We start from the raw sequence: 19,178 nt of genomic DNA, 5'->3' as shown, positions 1-19,178 counted from the left end.
TGGGGGACAGAGGATGATGGAGTATGGGAGCACTGGTGATGGGATTGGTATTGAAATATTATATGCCTAAAACTCAACTATCAATACATTTGTAAATCACGGCTCATTCATTAAACCTAAAAAAAATAAATAAAGAGGGGGAGAGAAAGGAGCTAAGACCAGAGAGACATGAATAAAGATAAGTGAGTTCAAGAAAAACAGAGAGGAGGAGGAGACTAGTCCTGGAAGTGTGCCTGGAAAAACTGCTGGTATTCGTGGTTCACTTTCACACTTTCAATGCTTTCACGTAGCAGTTGGGTCGTGGTGTGTGATAAGTCAGACTTTAAGTGCCAGAGACAGAAGGAACAAAAAGGATGACTGCAGGTTAAGGATGCCTTCAGCAGGGGCCGGAGAGATAGCATGGAGGTAAGGTGTTTGCCTTTCATGCAGAAGGTCATCGGTTCAAATCCCGGCGTCCCATATGGTCACCCGTGCCTGCCAGGAGCAATTTCTGAGCATGGAGCCAGGAGTAACCCCTAAGCACTGCCGGGTGTGACCCAAAACACACACACACACACACACACACACACACACACACACACACACACACACAAAGGATGCCTTCAGCAGACAAGCAAGGAAACCTGGCCAGAGAGCTGTGCCAGATTTCTTTCCTCTGCACCTGTCACCCCCTCCGGAATCTCAGCACCATCACCTGTCCCCAGCAGTGCAGTTCTTTAGACAAAGAGTCCTGGCTCCAGCTCATCCCACCCAGACCTCTCAGAACACTGACAAAACTGCAAAAAAAAAACAAAAAACAAAAAAAACAAACCTTATTCTGCAGCTGCCCAGCCCCCTCCTGACTTCACTCCACACATTTCTGAGTTTGGGCCACTTCTCTCTCTTGCCCTCAGCTGAGACCATATGACTGATTCAGACAGTAGATAGGACCCACTAAGGAAACCCCTAAATACAGAAATTCTGGATAGGGATCAAAGCAGGTAGGAGGTTTGCCTTGTACACAGTTGACTTTGGTTCAATCTCCACCATTCCATATGGTCCCAAGTAATTCCTGAGCCAGGAGTAACACCTGAAAACCATTCAGTATGGTCAAAATAATCAAAAGAAAAAAAATTTCTGGACGATAACAAAAGAGTGTTTTGGCTACCATGCCAAGCTCAGAAACAGAGACTTTTCAGATATCAGAAACAACCAAGCAATTCAAAAGCTGAATAGTGATAGGGAACATAAACCTCAGGAATATCAGACCAGAAAGAGGTTAAAGGCTAGGTGGCCATGCTCAGGAAGGGTAAGAGGAGAGACCCCCCAAGCATGAATGTCCTGAGGAGCTAAAGACAAACCATACCTCAAACTACCAGCTAAGGATTGCTTTATTTACAGACTGGGAACAAAACCTCATGACATGATTCAGGGATGTGGTGTGGAAGAAGATGCTGAGAAATCAAAACATTCAGGTGGCTTTGTGTGTGGGTGTGGGGCTGAATGAGTACTAGCAGGGAAATTCAGAAACCTCATGCTGAGAAACTGACTCTCAACTGGGCCCCAGCTCAAGGAACACTTCAGCATAAAAGAAATTGGACCCAGGAGGAAAAAGTGGGCAGTAACAAGCAATAGTGAACACATAAATTGTTACAACATGTTTGTAAATCTTAACCATTGAGCCATAAAAGATATAACAACTGACTTAGCAGAATTTTTTTTTAAAGAGGTATAGTCAAAATACCACATAAACATGGCCTGGAAGATAGGAAGAGGGAGAAAAGCAGGAAGCGGAAATGCCCAAGGTCTGTTTTGTGGGGCCCTAAGAGAAAAATGCAAGCTCATTTTAGATTTTATGAGGAAAATATGAAATTATGCCTAACTACAAATTTGAAGAAATTCACTACTGAAATAAAAACCTCCAAATCAATGAAGGGAAAAAGAGAAAGAAAACAAACGTGATCAGTTCAACGGAAAACAGAAAAATAGGGAAGGATGAAACAAAGAAAAGCTGAAAAAGTAGGAAAAAAAAGAGCCAAAGGACTCCAAAGAATTCAATAATCAAATCAAGATGATATATAAATGAATTACCTCTGTCAACTAAATCTAGCTTCATAATACTTACAAACATTAGGATACATTTTAAAACAAGGACATAGAGGTCTGAAAGGATGGGGTCAAGTATATCAGTAAATTTACCCCCCCAAAAAAAGAAAAACAGCAATAGCAAGGAAATCAGAGAAAACAAACTTCAAGGAAAATACCATTATTAAAGATGAATAGAGTCTACTTACAGATGAAAGGGAAAACCCTCCAAAAAGAGAGAACAATCATAACCCTACTTACTTCAAAACAGCACAACCTCTGTGTGTGTTTTTTATTGAGTTTCAGTTAAAACTCAATTCACAAAACTACCAAAGAAAATGACACAACTGGGGCCGGAGAGATAGCACAGCGGTGTTTGCCTTGCAAGCAGCTGATCCAGGACCTAAGGTGGTTAGTTCGAATCCCGGTGTCCCATATGGTCCCCGGGGCCTGCCAGGAGCTATTTCTGAGCAGATAGCCAGGAGTAACCCCTGAGCACTGCCGGGTGTGGCCCTCCCCCAGAAAAAAAAAAACAAACAAAGCACAAAACAGAAAATGACACAACTACAATCATGGGTGGGGCAGCATTTTTAGTTTGTCTCTAGTTTGGAGACCACACCAGCTCAGGGGTCACTCTTAATGGTGCTCAAGGAACCAGGCAGTATCTAGGACTGAGCTAAAGTCAACCACACACATGCAAAACATGAACCTTAATCCCTGTACAAGGGATTCCAGCACAAGTTTTGGAAGGAGTAGGTTAGGGGGGTTACACCCAGGAGTGTTCAGGTACTATTCCTGATTTTGTGCTCAAAAGTGACCCGTGATGATGCCAGGAACAGAAGTAGGGTTGGCTTCTTAAAAGGCAAGCACCTAGTCTCATATTCTATTACTCTGGCCCCAGTTCAACATTTCGGTGTTATTTGTGGTTGTTGCTGTTCTTTAAGGGGGCATTCCCACAGTGCTCAGGTATTCTGTGCTCAGGAGTTACCCTAGTAGTTCTGGGGGACCATAGGTGGTGTTAGGGATTCAAACCAACTTAGGTGGATGCAAGGCAAAAGCCTTAACCCTTGTACTGTCTCTGTGGTTCCAGTCCAATATTTTTTTATACACCTCTCTCAAAAATGTTAAACCAAACATCCCAAAACAATAAAAAGATAAACATTTGAAATATGTCAATCATAAATCTGATTGTATATAACACACATATCTGTGACAGATGAAGCACCCACAAATTCTAAGACTAAATATCATACAGAGGGGCTAGAGATTAGTACAGCAAGTAGGGAAGGCATTTGCCTTGCACACATCTGAGCCAGATTCAATCCCCAGTATACATATGATTTCTCAAGCCCTTCCAAAATTAACCCTCAAGCATTGCTGACAGTGACTCAAAAAACAAACTAAATAATATCATACAGCATGTATACTTTGAGGGCTGGAGCAACAGCACAGCGGGGAGGGCATTTGCTTTGCACACAGCCGACCCAGGCTTGATCCCTGGCATCCCTTATGGTCCCCGAGCCTTCCAGGAGTGATATCTGAGCAAAGAGCTAGAAGTAACCCCAAAATGCCATCAAGTGTGGCCAAAAGGAAACCAAAACAAGCAAACAATAAAGCCAGAATGCATACTTTGGCCATAACGTGGCAAATTTAGGAATCAACAGTGAGGAAGGAATGGATGCTAGAACATTGTATGACTGAAACTCAACTATCAAACACTTTTTAACTCTGTATTTCATGGTGACTCATTAAAAAAAATTAAGTCTACAATGAAAAAAGCAGATCCCCTAAAAATTCTAATCATTCACAAATTAAAAATAAAATTACAAAGAAAGGTATCAATTAATAAGAACTAAATAATAAAAACACCATGCTTTAAAGCTTAGAAGATGAAGCCAATGCTGTATAGTTAGGTGGGGGGACTTGTAGCCTGAAAAGATATATTAGGAGGTCCAGAGAATAGAAGGTAGGGCATATGCCTTACACAAGGTGACCCAGAATCAATCTCCAGTATCCCATATGGTCCCTGGAACTCTCCAGGAGTGATTGCTGAGTACAGGGCAAGGTGCAACCCCTAAGGACTGCCAAGTGTGGCACAAAAACAAAAATAAAAGGGGCCGGAGAGATAGCATGGAGATATAGCATGGATATTGCCTTGCATACAGAAGGATGGTGGTTCGAATCCCATCATCCCATATGGTCCCCTGAGCCTGCCAGGAGTAATTTCTGAGCATACAGCCAAGAGTAACCCCTGAGCACCGCTGGGTATGATAAAAAAAAGGGAGGGAAGGAAGGAAGGAAGGAAGGAAGGAAGGAAGGAAGGAAGGAAGGAAGGAAGGAAGGAAGGAAGGAAGGCAGGCAGGCAGGCAGGCAGGCAGGCAGGCAGGCAGGCAGGCAGGCAGGCAGGAAGGAAGGAAGGAAGGAAGGAAGGAAGGAAGGAAGGAAGGAAGGAAGGAAGGAAGGAAGGAAGGAAGGAAGGAAGGAAAAGGAAGGAAGAAAAAGGAAGGAAAAAGGAAGGAAGGAAGGAAAAAGGAAGGAAAAAGGAAGGAAGAAGGAAGGAAGGGAGAGAGAAAAAAGAAAGAAAGAAAGAGAGAAAGAAGAAAGAAAGAAAGAAAGAAAGAAAGAAAGAAAGAAAGAAAGAAAGAAAGAAAGAAAGAAAGAAAGAAAGAAAGAAAGAAAGAAAGAAAGAGAAAGAGAGAGAAAAAGAGAGAGAAGGAAGAAAGGAAGAGAGAAAGGAAAAACAATAGATATTCACCAAAACCAAAACTAATTTTTTAAAAGATAAAATATAGCTTTAAAATATTCTAAGATGTAAAATATAAAAGTTAGTCAAGACTGATCTACAGGGGCCGGAGAGATAGTGTGGAGGTGGTACGTTTGCCTTGCATGCAAAAGGACGGTGGTTCAAATCCCGGCATTCCATATGGTCCCCTGAGCCTGCCAGGAGTGATTTCTGAACGTAGAGTCAGGAGTAACCCCTGAGCACTGCCAGGTGTGACCCAAAACAAAAACAAAACAAAACAAAACTGATCTACAATGGGTAGGGTGATAGTACAGGGGTTAAGACATGTCTTACACATAGCCAAACCTGGTTCTATTCTGGCACCACATATAGTCTCCTGAGCACCACCAGGAGTGATCCTTGAGTATAGTCAGGAGTAAACCCTGAAGTACTCCTGGCTATGGCCCAAAAACAAACAAACAAACAAACAAACAAACAAAGTTGATTAACTTAGGGCATAAGTATACTTAGGAATTAAAAGGGAGTTATAACCTATAAATACAATAAAATTATAAAATATTTTTCAAAAGTTTTTGAAAACTGTCATTTGCGTGAAAATATAAATCATTAAAATTGTCTCAAGAAAAAATAAAAGCAAAATAGTTCAATAACATCAAAGAAACTAAAGCCTTAAGAACCAAAAGCTTCACCTATATCCCCAAATGGCATCAAGCTAAATAACATCATAGGTAACCTGTACCAAATTACTAGGAATAAAGCATTCCTACTTCATATAAGTTGCTACAAAGATCAAAAACACAGAGAGTGCTCGACAACCAATTATAGGAGTTTGAAGTAAATAATAACAAGGAAAAAATCCCTGTGGGATCAGACAGATAATTCAAAGGGCTGGAGCATGGGCTTTGCATGTAAAACCTCTGGGTTCCATCTCTGCACCAGAAGGTCTCCTGAGCATTAAGCTAGAAGTGGCCTCAGAGCAGCACCAGGGTAGCCCAAAACAAAAGAGTTGCAGACAAATATAGCTTATAAACATAGATATTAAAATCTTAAAGCAATGGCTACTCAAAAATTCGGCAATTATATAAAAATAAAATAGCCACACTATGACAAAAGCTGTCAGCATTCCACAGATCTATTCTTCTCATTGTCAAGAAGATCCCACAAGAACCCAATGGGACCCTGCTCACTTCATTAAGCTCCCAACTAAAAGACCATGGTCTCCCTTAAATCTAGATTCCACCCTGTGATGAGGTTTTCATCAACAAGTGATGCAGGTAAAAGTATTTCTAAACAGGAAGCACAGCCTCCCGCCTCTTCTCTCCTCCTCCTTCCTTCTGCTCAGAATGTAAAGAGAACCACAGGAGCTTATACTTCAGTTCCTTGGACACGAAGTGCTATTCTGTGGCAGAAAACACAGGAAGATGGAAGGAGCCCAGCAGCCTGACACTGCGTGTCTCTTACCTCTTTTTAAATGAGAGAGAAATACACTTCACAAGCCCTGTTACTCACAGCCAAACTTAATCCAAACTGATAATAGGATCAAGCAAGAGTTTCTGCCAGAAATAAAAGGGTCAATGTGAAAAATCTATTAATACAACACACATTACAGATAAAAGGAAAAATCTAACATCATCAAATTAGATTCTGAAAAAATTTTTAATAAAATTCTATTCTCATTTTTTATTAAAAAATAAGTTTAAGGGGCCTGAGAGATAGCATGGAGGTAGGGTGTTTGCCTTGCATGCAGAAGGATGGTGGTTTGAATCCCAGCATCCCATATGGTCCCCCTGAGCCTGCCAGGAGTGATTTCTGAGCATAGAGCCAGGAATAACCCCTGAGTGCTGCCGGGTATGACCCAAAATAAAAAAAAATAGTTTAAAACTCATAGTTACCTAAGAGTAAAAGAGAATTTCCATAACCAAACTCATCAAAATCTGTAGCAAGCCAGGTTGAAGATGTAGTTCAGGGGCAAAGCACTGAATGTCTGAGGATCCTAGGTTTGAACCCTGAAATCACCAAGAATACTACTTCTTTTTTTTTTTCTTTTGGTTTTTGGGTTACACCCAGCAACGTTCAGGGGTTACTCCTGGCTCTACGCTCAGAAATCACTCCTAGCAGGCTCAGGGAACCATATGGGATGCCAGGATTCGAACCACCATCCTTCTGCATGTAAGACAAATGCCCTACCACCGTCCTTCTGCATGCAAGGCAAATGCCCTACCTCCATGCTATCTCTCCAGCCCCCCAAAATACTACTTATAATAATAATATAATTACAACAACAACAACAATAATAATAGTAATCTTCAGCCAGCATCAACCTCCTTAGATCTGGGATTTGAGAAGTCAGAGGACATGCTTATACAACTCAACAAAATAACTGAAAATCCTATTCAGTGCATTATAACAAGAAAGGTAGACATGAAAGGAATATAGATTTAGGGGCTGGAGTGATAGAATAGCAGGTAGGATACTTGCCTTGTATCCTACATGGTCCCCTGAGCCCCACCATGAGTGATGCCTGAGCACAGAGCCAGGAATAATCCTTGTGCACTGCCAGGTGTGGCATCAAAACAAAACAAAAAATGAATGAATATTTAAAAGAAGCATGCCAGTTTGAGAGAACTATCACTGACCATGGAGAAAATCCACCATAATTTTCAGAGAAACTGAGACACAATAAGGTTTGAAGCAAATCAATATACCAAACTTCAATGATCCCAATTAACTAGCAGCATACTATTAAAATACAATAGGGAAAAAAAATCCCCAACTCTAATCTCCACAGTGCAGAGCTCATCACCTTTCTTAAGGCACATGAGAACATCCTGTTTACCAGTCTCCTCATACTCTCTATTACTCCCTTCCCATTCATTCTCAGCAGCTAGTGATATTCTGAAACATAAATTAGACCGAGTCACACTCCTTTCACCTTTTAATGTCTACTCATCAGTCGTGATTAAATCCCAGTTCTTTATCATGCCCATGCTCTGCCTCTTTGCCAGTGCTCTCCCCGATGGTGCAGCCCACACCAGCCATACCAGCCTCTGATCACAGATCACACATCTTTTTGCCTGGCACCTTCACTAGCCCTCCCCCCAACATTTTCTCCAATTTTCACCTGGGGGCTGCCAGTTATTCTTCAAGGCTCAGTTGAAGCATTACTAGTTTAACCTAAATAAGGTTCCTTCTCTCTTGGTTTCAGCTTTTCCCCGCTTGTCATTCGCCCTAATATGTAAATACTACCTCATTATTATACCATAGGATAGGTCTACTGATTGTACATTCATTGCCTCCATTTCTTTCTGGAGGATAACTTGCATGAGGACAAGAGGCAGGTCTCTGATGCTATCCTTAGTGTTTACCCAGAGCTCCATAGAACAGAAAGCTAGAAGGCATTTATTGAGAAAATGAACTAGAAGTAAATGCCAGAATTTACTGATTTAGTTGAAATCTGGGTAGAATGTCTGCTGCACTGCTCCCAGGATTCAGACTAGGAAGGAGAAATAGGGGTGAAAGGATGCTCTGGGGATCTATCTGAATGAGGGACCAAGATACCATCGAGTGAGGAAGAAAACTGGGGCACAGCTATGGGGCTGGTGGTCCAGGGAATAGCATGGGGACGGAAAGTAGGGGAGGGATGGAGAGGTTCTGACACAGACTGCCCCAGCCCCCGCTCCCCATGTCATCTAACCTGTCTGTCAAGAATTCAAGTCACAGACCCAAGGATCTGGGTCTGCCGCATAAAGTGCTACTTTGCTCTGAATATGGGGGCAGTTAACAAATTAGGAAGGCAGCAACTATAGGAGTGATGGGGCAATGAATACATCTTTTAGGGTCACCCCATATGAAGGTCCATACAGTCTCAGGAGCATGTGAGAAATCACAGGGAACTAGAGTTGGACTGGAAGAAAACAGTAATTCCCACAGGGACCCAGGAAGATCTGATCAAACACACAAAACTTCCAGGGGAGGGAGGCTCCCAAAAACCAGTGGAAGAAATTTAGGGTCAAGCTGAAGGCCCAACAGCAGGAACTAGAACTACAGTTTCAAAGCCTGCTGCTGTGCATCCAGTTTCATTCCAGCAGTGGCTGTGTCCTAGGGCAGCCTGGATCACCAGGCAAAACGCAGGGCCAGTCCCAGGCAGCTCCACACACAGGATTAGGAGTCAGGGTGGAGCCCTGCAGAGGAGGAAGGGGGATTTGATGACAAGATAATGGGCCCCTGCTGCACTGCCTTCTGGCCATCAGAGAGATCAGGGCTTCCCACAGGAGCCCAAGCACAGAGGGAGGATCGCCAGAGCTCACAGGGCTGGTTTTCCGTTGGAAATTAGGGAAGTGATGTTTCTATGCCAGACTGCTGGAAATTGCTGCTGGAAATTCTCCCATCTCAGGCACACTGCAGACACAGACGCAGGCAGAATACAGGTACCCCGACTGCTTAAATGCTTCTGTGAGCCAAGTGAGGAGGAGAGTTCTATCTGCCAGGAGCCCCAGAGAGGCAATCTTTGTGTTTATGTGTTTCTTTTGGAACTCACACACTTGTGCCTCACAGGAAGTAATGAGGCATTGGCAAAACTCTGTCATCCCCAGCAAGGCCAACAGTCGGAGGCCGGCTCAGGATCCGCCCATTACTCCCACTCTCTGCTTCCCTCCAGCCCCTGTGGGAATCTCCAATTCCCTTGGAGCTCCCGAACAGGCCTGGAGACAAGGAAAACTCACTTTCAAGGTGATGGTCACCTTGGTGCCATCTCTATCAACAGCCATGTGCCCATCCTGACAACTCCCAAATAAATAGGTCTTACTTAGGGCTAAGTGGATAGGTAAGGTCCACCCAGCAACTTTCCTCTTCCCCCTCAAGAAAGCCTGAGATGTTGCCCGCCCCACACATACCTCTTATCATCCTCCACTTGCACACCGATGGAGTGGAACTCTCTCCGACTCCTGTTCTCAGTGTCCGAGTCTGAGATCGTCTCCACCTGATGGCATGGGGAGAAAAAGGGGTATGAATGGCCAGGACCAAGCCAGGCCCTCTTCTATCCCCAACTGCTGAGCCCCCAAAACAATCTACCCGAACAAGACCAAGGTCAGAGGCCATGGAAGGGGCCGGAGAGATAGCATGGAGGTAAGGCGTTTTCCTTTCCTGCAGAAGGACGGTGGTTCAAATCCTGGCATCCCATATGGTCCCCCGTGCCTATGCCAGGGGTGATTTCTGAAGCACAGAGCTAGAAGTAATCCCTGAGCGCTTTTTGGTGACCCAAAAACCAGAGGCCATGGAGGACAACCTTTGGGTATTGGCCTCCACTCTCCAGCAGGAACCAGGGTGCAAGGGCCAAGGGCCAAGGAGGACCAGGTTATGGACTGGAATTCACCCTATTGGCTCATCAGAGCCAGCCAAGGAGAAGATGAATATATCCAAAAGCCCCGACTGACCCTCTCACCCCACTTCCCACCCGCCTGAGCCTGAGCTATCTTCATGGACGCTTCCTCCTGTCATACCTGCACCCCAATGGACGGCCGCCACTTGCGCTGGCGCGCCAGGCTCCGCAGTTCCTCCCTGCCAGGAATGGTCTTGATGATGAGTGTGGGGGGCTTGGGGCTAGCTCGAGGCGGGACCGGCGCCAGTTCCAGGGTGCGGGCGCCCATGGCGGGGCCGTCCAGTCCGTCGGCAGAGGTGCAGCGCCGCGCTGGCCCGTCGGCAGCAGTGAAGCTCTCGTGGGCCGAGTCGGTGCTGCTCTGGGCGGTGATGGAGATGCGGGGCGGGGCCTGGCTTCCCGGCGGGATGGGGGGCGGGGCCTTTCGGAAATTGAAGGCTGGGGACCCCCCTCCCCACAGGAGAGTGGAGGTGAGACAAGTCATCCAGGTGAGTGTCAAACTTACACCCACTCCATGCACCCAAACCAGCAGGTGTATGCTGCATGCTGGATGCCCAGAACCCAGCAGGCACGTGCTGCACTGAAGCCAGGCTTGGGGGGTTCTCTCCCCAAGAGAGGGGGGGCAACCTGCTTGGATGTCCCAGCCCCTGCAGGGGGTGGCGAGGGCTTACTCACAGGAGCCGGGCCTCCCTGAGACAGAGGCAGGGGCAGCAAGCAGGGGCAGGCAGTCGTCGTCTTGAGAGCAGCCGGCCTGGATGGCCCGGAGGTAGCTGTGGCTCCGCATGCGGAAACAGCCGGGCAGGTCCAGGGCGTCCACCGCCTGGGACTCGAGTTCCCCAAACACCGACCCGCACACGGCCTCCAGCTGCTGGCTCAGCTCATCGCTCAGCTGAGGGTGGGGGCACAGGGAGCAGGAAGGACAGTTATGAGGTGCAGAGGGTGCAGAGTTTGGTCTGCTTTGGCTCTGACTCTGTGACTTCTGTGTATTTAGACTGAAAGATGACTTCACTTTGGAGAAAGGCTGATGCCCTCAGCCCTGCCCAGTCCCTGGGTCCACCTGCGGTCTCCCTACACCTACAGGTCTCCTTAAAGCCTTTTCATGTTTCTTCTACCTTTCTCGAACCAAGCACTATTTTATCTTACCAGACCATGTGGGTAGGAACTGGGGACCTAACACTCATCCTCAGGCCCAGGAAGGTGGGGTGGGAGGGGAGATCATGGGGAAGGGCACCTTTCATTTGATTATTCATTGCAATATTGATTGACTGCAACCAGTAGAAATCTCTAGCATGCAGAAATAAATGGGAAGTGACAGAGCAAAAATGATTAACCTTCAAATGTTCCAAGTCCCCCGCCCCACTTGCTCCTGGCTGCCCACTCTGACCACTCTTAATGCTTCCTATTAGGCTCCCTGGTTCCTAGTCCCTCCTCTACTGCAATCCCTCCTTATCCTCTGAGGTAAATTCAGCAATTGCTGGGGACTGGATGATGTTCTTGTTTTTGTTTTTGATATGTTGGGGTGCTGAATCCGTGGTGTTAGAAAAATATATTTCAGCAAGTAAGAGAAAGCGAAAACAGAAATGGTGTCCATGAAACTGCGTCGCACAACCTGGCACTAAGACTAAATATACCACAGAGGTTGCAGCTTTATTGTGTTAAATGAGAAAACGGGTGAAGAGGAAAAATAAAAAATCAAGACAAGCAAACATGGAGACCCAGATTAAGTGCTGCACCCAAAGCACGGGAGTGTCTGTCTAACCCTGAGCTTCCATCAAGGCCTGGGGATAGGTTGCACTGACCCTGAGTGAAACTACCTGCACTCCAGGGTTGGCACGACTGCCAAGCACTAAGGTCTGGGAATGTTACTTAAAGTTCTGGGGCCTCTGTTTACTTCCCTGTTCAACAGGAAGGACAATAGTAAAGGAACCAGTAAAGGAATTTAAAGAAAAAAGTGTGGACAGGGCCAGAGTGATAGCACAATGGGTAGGATGTTTGCACCCAACCAACCCAGGTTCTATCTCTGGCATCTCACATCGTCTCCTGAGCACAGAGCCAGGAATAACTCCTGAGCTCTGTGGACCCAAATCAAAAAGAAATAAAAAAAAAATAAACATGTGGGGGCTAGAGCAATAGCACAGTGGGTAGGGTACTTGCCTTGCACACAGCAGAACTGAGTTTTATCTCTGGCACCCTGTATAATTCCTTGAGCATTAGGAATAATTCCTAAGTGCAGAGACAGAAGTAACCCCTGAGCAATGCCAGGTGTGGCCCAAAAAATAAGTAAAAAAATAGAGAAAAATGTGTGAGATGCAGGGACAGACTTCAGTCAGTGGCTTGTGAAAGTCTGGGAACTTATTGGATAAACCCAACAACTGCTCATGAGACAAAAAGCCATGTCTGATATGGAGCCTAAGAGCAATGCCCCCCAGATTACACAGAAGTCATCAGATGACGAGACAGAGAAGTTCCTTAGCAGCATCCCCATAGGGATGTGCTCTATTTTTCAGTGAAGGGGTCTAATCAAGGGGCTCACACATGGAAGGCAAATGCTCTACTGCTCAGCCACATCTTCTGCCACCCTGCCAGGTAACTGTGACAGCAAGCGTCCCTTGGCTGCATCTTGTGACAGCTGCCAGGAACAATTCATGGCATCACATTGGAGTGTCATCAACAAAGATCCAGAGGGAAAACTTCACCCATATGTCAAATGTCACTCCATGTTTCTATAACTCTGCCTCTAGAGTATAATGTGATATCACTAGAATTGACTCCTAACTGAGCAGAAATTTCCATCCTCCTTTACCAATGGAAAACTCAAAGCCAGGATGTCCGTGGATGCCAGGCTTGTGAATGAGAAGACCAAAATTAAATGCCAGCTTTCCTTGACTCACCGGTTAGGCTCACTGAGTATCAGCATATTCCAGGGGAAAGTGTTAGACCCACAATAATTCAGGCCACTCCCATGATCTAAATCTGGGGCTAACAACATGATCCTTTTTGTTTTGACTTTTTAACCTCAGAGTAAAATCTGTTGGAGATTCAGATCATGGGCCCAATACTTGAAAAGAAAGACTATCTGAACTTTTTATTTTGTAACCCCAGTGATACTCAGGGGTTACTCCTGGCTCTGTACTCAGAAATCACTCCTGGCAGGCTCGGGGGACCATATGGGATGCCGGGATTCAAACCAATGACCTGCATGAAAGGCAAATGCCTTACCTCCATGCTATCTCTCCGGCCCCTATATTAACTTTTTTAAATAAAATATTTTAGGGTTGGAACAACAGTACAACAGGTAGGGCACTTGCCTTGCATGCAGCAAACCCAGGTATGATTCCCGGCATACTACATGGCCCCCCAAGCCCAACAGGAGTAATTTCTGAGTGCAGAGTCAAAGTAACACCTGAGCATGACAAGATATGCCCCTCTAAAAAAAATAAGCTTTAGAAATATACAGAAATTAGGGAGAAACTATTCACCTAATACCCATCAGATAAGGGACTAATATAGAAGATATACAAGGTACTGACAGAACATAACATGAAAAAAAATCTAACCCCATCAAAAAATGTGGAGAAGAAATGAACAATTTCTCAAAGAAGAAATACAAATGGCCGAAAGGCACATGAAGAAATGTTCCACATCACTAATTATCAAGGAGCTGCAAATCAAAACAATAATAAGGTATCATTTCACACCACAGAGACTGGCACATCACAAAGAACAAGAACAATCAGTGCTGGTTGGGATGTAGGGAGAAAAGAACCCTATTCACTGTTGGTGAAAATGCTGTCTAGTCCAGCCCTTATGGAAAACAATATGGAGATTCCTCAAAAAACTAGAAATTGAGCTCCCATATGATCCAGCTATACCACACCTAGGGATATATGTATCCCTAGGAACACAAAAATGCAATACAAAAATGCCTTCCTCACACCTATATTTATCGCAGTACTATTTACAATAGCCAGACTCTGGAAACAACCAAGATGCCCTTCAACAGATGAATGGCAAGAAATGGTGGTTCACATACACAATGGAATATTATGCAGCTGTCAGGAAAGATAAAGTCATGAAAGTTTCCTATACACGGATGAACATGGAAACTGTTATGCTGAGTGAAATAAGTCAGAGGGAGAGAGACACAGAATAGTCTCACTTATCTGTGGGTTTTAAAATATATATAAGACATTATTGTAATAATGCTCAAAGATAAGGGCTGGAAGGACCGGCTCATGATATGAAGCTCACCTCAAAGAGGGGTGAGTGCAGTTAGAGAAATGATATACTAACAACTACCATGACAATGTTAATGAGTAAGAGAAGTAGCATGCCTGTCTCGAATGCAGGCAGGGGGTGTAAGTGGAGGGAGATGGGGGGCATTGATAGTAGGAATGTTGCACTGGTGAAGGGGCTATTCTTTTTGTGACTGAAACCCAACTACAGTCATGTTTGTAATCAAGGTGTTTAAATATATAATAAAAATATATAGAAATTATCAGCCACCAGAAAAAAATTTCATGATCATATAGCAGTAAATTCCATGTCTGACCAATGCAAGTCTCCATGGTGTGGTTCTCACTTGGATTTGTTATGAGTTACCTGCATCCTATCCTGGACTTCTGGGGTAACAAGGATGACCTATGACCAGGACATTTCTTCTTTTAGTTTTGTTTTGTTTTGTATTGATTTTGGGTCATACCTGATGATACTCAGGGTTTAGTCCTGGTTCTGCACTCAGGAATCATTCCTGGATGTGCTCAGGGGACCATATTTGGTGCTGGAGATTGATATATGCAAGGAAAGCACCTTAACCCCTATTCCATCTTTCCAGCTGCTACCAGCATATTTCTTGAAGCTCAGGAGTCACAATACTTCCTATATCAATCTATATCTAGGCCAGTTTCCATAAAAACCCCTAACTAGTACAAAATCAGCCCTGAGGGTCTCTCCCGGAACACAGGAAAACTAATCTAAACCTAGTAGAATCTGGTCTCAGATCTGTACAGGAATGGATGCTCACTCTGCAGATTACCTCTGCAGCTCAGCCTTCTGTTTATAAATCACTAGGCATAAAATTAGGCATAGAGCAGATGCTCAATAAATGTTAGCTACTATTATTAGCTGTAAAAAGTTTTTCAGTCACAATGGCAATGATACTCAGAGGCCTCTCTCTCACTCTTGCTCTCTCTCTTTCTCTCTTCTCTCTCTCTCTCTTCTCTCTAAAGGGTTCTGAAGCTTTCAAACTCCTAACCATATGCTATTCCCCAAAACAGCTCTATCCAAGGCAGACAGAGGGAAGTTGGGATCTCCCCGAGTCACACACTTTCCTTTTCCACTGGTACAAAATCTCTGAAGAATATTGCAGCTGAGTTGATCTTCGTTGTACTGCATTACAAAATGATAATATTGTGCTCTGAATTCTGCCATTTTCCTTACTCTGCCTTCTGCCTGCCACCACTCCAGCCATGGTATACAGAATCCTCTTTGGAAATCAAATCTTTACCCATTCTCAAAAAAAAAAAAATCAGAATCAGTAAATATTTCCAAGGGTGTGAGATATGAAGAAAATGTATTGGATCTAATTGGGAATTGGCTATGCTAGAGTTGGTGGGTCCAACTGAGGGTCTAGGCAACATGCTGTGTATTTTACAATTGTCACTCAGTCTAGATAACCTTGGAAAACCCTCCCATTTGAAAACACTGGCTAAAATATAGCAAAAGTTGCTTTATATGCATAGCTGAGCTCACAAGAAAGCTAGATAATTCCCCAGGGGATAACAGCAAAGAGGAGACTGGAAAATCAGAATATTAACAGTGTGAGTCAACTGCTGCACACAACTCAGTGGAGGTGGGGGCAGCGGTTGCTGGTCTGGTCTCAGGAACTACAGCATCTGGATTTTAAGACCCACTGGGGTACAAGAGTAAGGTTATAGACCCATGTGACAAAGGAATTAGAGATGAGAGCCCATATAAAGTCAGAGAAGAGAAAACCTTTGATTGAAGATACACTAGGGAAAAAAATCAATTACAGCAGAGTCTGATACCCAGAAAGCTAGTTGTAATCTAGAGGTACTAGGAAGGATGGGATGGGGGAGAAAATTTCCTAAGTATGTGTACCTACAAGTTGGTCTTCAAACAGATATAGTATATTCTGTGTCTGCACAGACTAAATGCTCCAAGTTAAAAATTACATCAAGTGGTCCTCCTGAACATGGACTAATTTAACACAAGTGACTGCTTTGGATTTTTCAGAGGGAAGTTCCATTAAAGGTGAACAAAAATTATCTATGTGCAGAAAATTTCTGCCATGGACCCTAATGAACCCCACATCCAGGTACTCACATCCTTGTGCAGTTCCTGCCTGAGTATGAAACAGACCTACTGACCCACTTCTAATAAATATGGTAGATAAAATGTTATATCACTTCTGAAACTAGATTACAAAAAGACTTGACTTCTGTATTTCTCTTTTGGGGGGAAAGAGGGGAGAAAAGCAGTGCCAGGAATGGGACTCAGGACCTCACACATGCACATGCAAGAGCAACTCTGTGGCTTCCTTCTTGAACACATCTTGCTATCTCTCTTGGAATCTTTATTCTGGAGGAAGCAACCCATTAAGCTGAGGCATGAGTAGCTATACCAAGAGCCCCATATTTCAAAAACAGATGCCTCTGACCCCCTCATCAGCAACACTCTGAAGCTATGGGGCGGAAGTGAGAGCAGAAGTGCGTCTACTCCAGGCAAGTTTGCAATCCTGGTCAACACCTGGACTTGTGCCTTATGAGGCATCTTATCCAGGTGGCACCTAGCACAAAAAAACTCAGATCATCAATATTTATTATTATAAGAAACTTTTTAAAATAGCATGATGGAGCATTAATAACTAATACCAATTGTGACATAAACAAGAACAAAAGTTTTATAAGTTAAGTCATTGAGAATTCAAGTTGTCTATATTATAGCAGTTCTATTACTTTAGCTAAAATATATTCACTTTTAAACACGTTTTATCATTTTTAAAGCTTAGTAAGAGGAAACTGAAACCACAAGAATAAAAGTTTAATAAAGGACTTGAAAGAGCTGAGAAAGAATCCAGACCAAACTTCAAATAATGAGAAATACAGCACAGTTAATCAGTTAAATAATATGGGCCGGAGAAATAGCATGGAGGTAAGGCATTTGCCTTGCAAGCAGAAGGTCGGTGGTTCAAATCCCGGCATCCCATATGGTCCCCTGAGCCTGCCAGGAGCGATTTATGAGTGTAGGGCCAGAAGTAAGCCCTGAGTGCTGCCAGGTATGACCCAAAGAAACAAACAAACAAAAAAAAATAATAATAATAATAGAATATATAAATACACACAGAGAGCTGAAAATAAAAGTGGTGAACCAGAAATGAGCTATTACCTGGGAAACACTCAGAAATAGGCAAAGAGCAGAAAAAAATAAAGGAGAGATACAGGAAGAAAGAGACCAAGAATAAGGAATTCCTGAGTGCAACTGCTAATGGAGCATCAGAATATCTCTCAGGAGATTCCAGAGTAAGAAGAGTTTCAAAGACAGAGATCTCGACAGAATGTGGAAGAGGCAATATTCAAAGAGGTGTTGGCAATGGTTGAGAATCTCCAGACTTCTGACTTCAAGCATGACACAAGGACACCAAATCCAATCTCCTAAAACGACTAGGAAAATGTACACAACTGTTTCCGATGTTTTGGAGTTTATCACTCCAAAACTCAAAAGCATACAACAAAGGTTTTCAAGGAAATGATTCAACTTTGGGTAAGGGCAGCATGAATCTGTAATATTCTTGCCTAGGAAAGCTCCAATTAGCCAAAACCCCAGTTTTATCAGTTGCAATAATCCAGTGAAGGTGTGGCCGACTGTGAAAACCACATGCTTCACCACCATTGCCAAGGAGGGCTCACTGAATGTGTAGTTTTATCAATTAGAGCACTAAGAAGAGTAATTGAAAGTAGCACCACCAGACTGAGTTTTCGCATTTGGGGCTGGGAATGTGGGGAAGGGCAAGCAATAGGCTGGCAGGCAGCCAGAAGTTTAATAGAGTTCTAGGAGGTTAGTTGGTCATAAAAGGTTTGACAAGTTTTTCAAATATACTGGGAGAATTAGAAGCTGGGTGCACACAGAAAAGAATCCAAGATGGTCGCAGTCACCCACATACCTTTGGCCAAAGGCATCTGTGTAAAATAAATGCAAGTCTGATGAAAACCAAAGCCAGGGTAAGGCTAGAAAACAGCCTGAAGTTTATTTTTCAAACATCGAACCATCTGCAGAGATAAGAAACCTCACTGACTTGAAGATTTTTAGCAAAACCTCTCATCAATCTCTGTCTGAACACTACATAGGGGCAACTCCTAGGAAACAAAGCTTAAAAACACAGACAAGAAAGGAAAAAAATAGTGGAAATATTAGAGGCTTCATTTGGCAGGGTAGAAAGATTTCAGATTTAGTCCAAGTATTACAAAATGAATAAACAAAGCAATAACAATTTTCATAAGGAAAAGTGAGAATTCAGAGATGCTAGCAATATAATATCTAAAATGTTCAGTATTTAATTAAAAATATGAGCCATGCAAGCAAACAAGAAAAATGGGAATGCTCCCCCAAATTTTATTTCTCATCTTACAAAGCAGCTTTATAAATACATTTAAAAAGCTAAAGAGATGTTTAACTATTTAAAAGCATGACTCCAATTCACTTAATAGAAAATCCCAACATATTGATAGAATATTTTTTTAAAAAGATAAGAGTGAAATAAAAATTCTGAAACCAAAGAGTACAATAACTAAGAATTTTAACTCATTAGAAGGGCTCGGAGGTGAAAAATAATAGCATAGTTACTCATCTATAATGATGCATTATAAACTACTTAATGTTTAAGTACAATGTTACTTAATGTTATAATGCTGTTAGTTCAATCAGAGAAATTTATGTTTGTTTTATTTCTGCACTCAAGAATTATTCCTGGTGGGCTCT

General features: G+C 43.4%; 1 protein-coding gene across 1 annotated transcript in view; it reads right to left on the bottom strand.

Moving 5' to 3' along the window:
• Positions 1–19,178, bottom strand: part of DLGAP3 (DLG associated protein 3) — a 78,640-nt gene that overhangs the window by 19,205 nt on the left and 40,257 nt on the right. Inside the window, exons 6-8 of the mRNA XM_049774667.1 lie at positions 10,857–11,070; positions 10,306–10,619; positions 9,700–9,785 (exon numbers count right to left, since the gene is read on the bottom strand). Coding sequence (XP_049630624.1) covers positions 9,700–9,785; positions 10,306–10,619; positions 10,857–11,070 — 614 coding nt within the window. The remainder of the gene's footprint in view (positions 1–9,699; positions 9,786–10,305; positions 10,620–10,856; positions 11,071–19,178) is intronic.

The sequence above is a fragment of the Suncus etruscus genome, chromosome 6 (genome assembly GCF_024139225.1).
Source record: "Suncus etruscus isolate mSunEtr1 chromosome 6, mSunEtr1.pri.cur, whole genome shotgun sequence".
NCBI classification, from domain to species: Eukaryota; Metazoa; Chordata; class Mammalia; order Eulipotyphla; family Soricidae; genus Suncus; species Suncus etruscus.
Note: the sequence above shows the minus strand (reverse complement) of the source record. Positions and strands in the feature narration are given on the sequence as shown.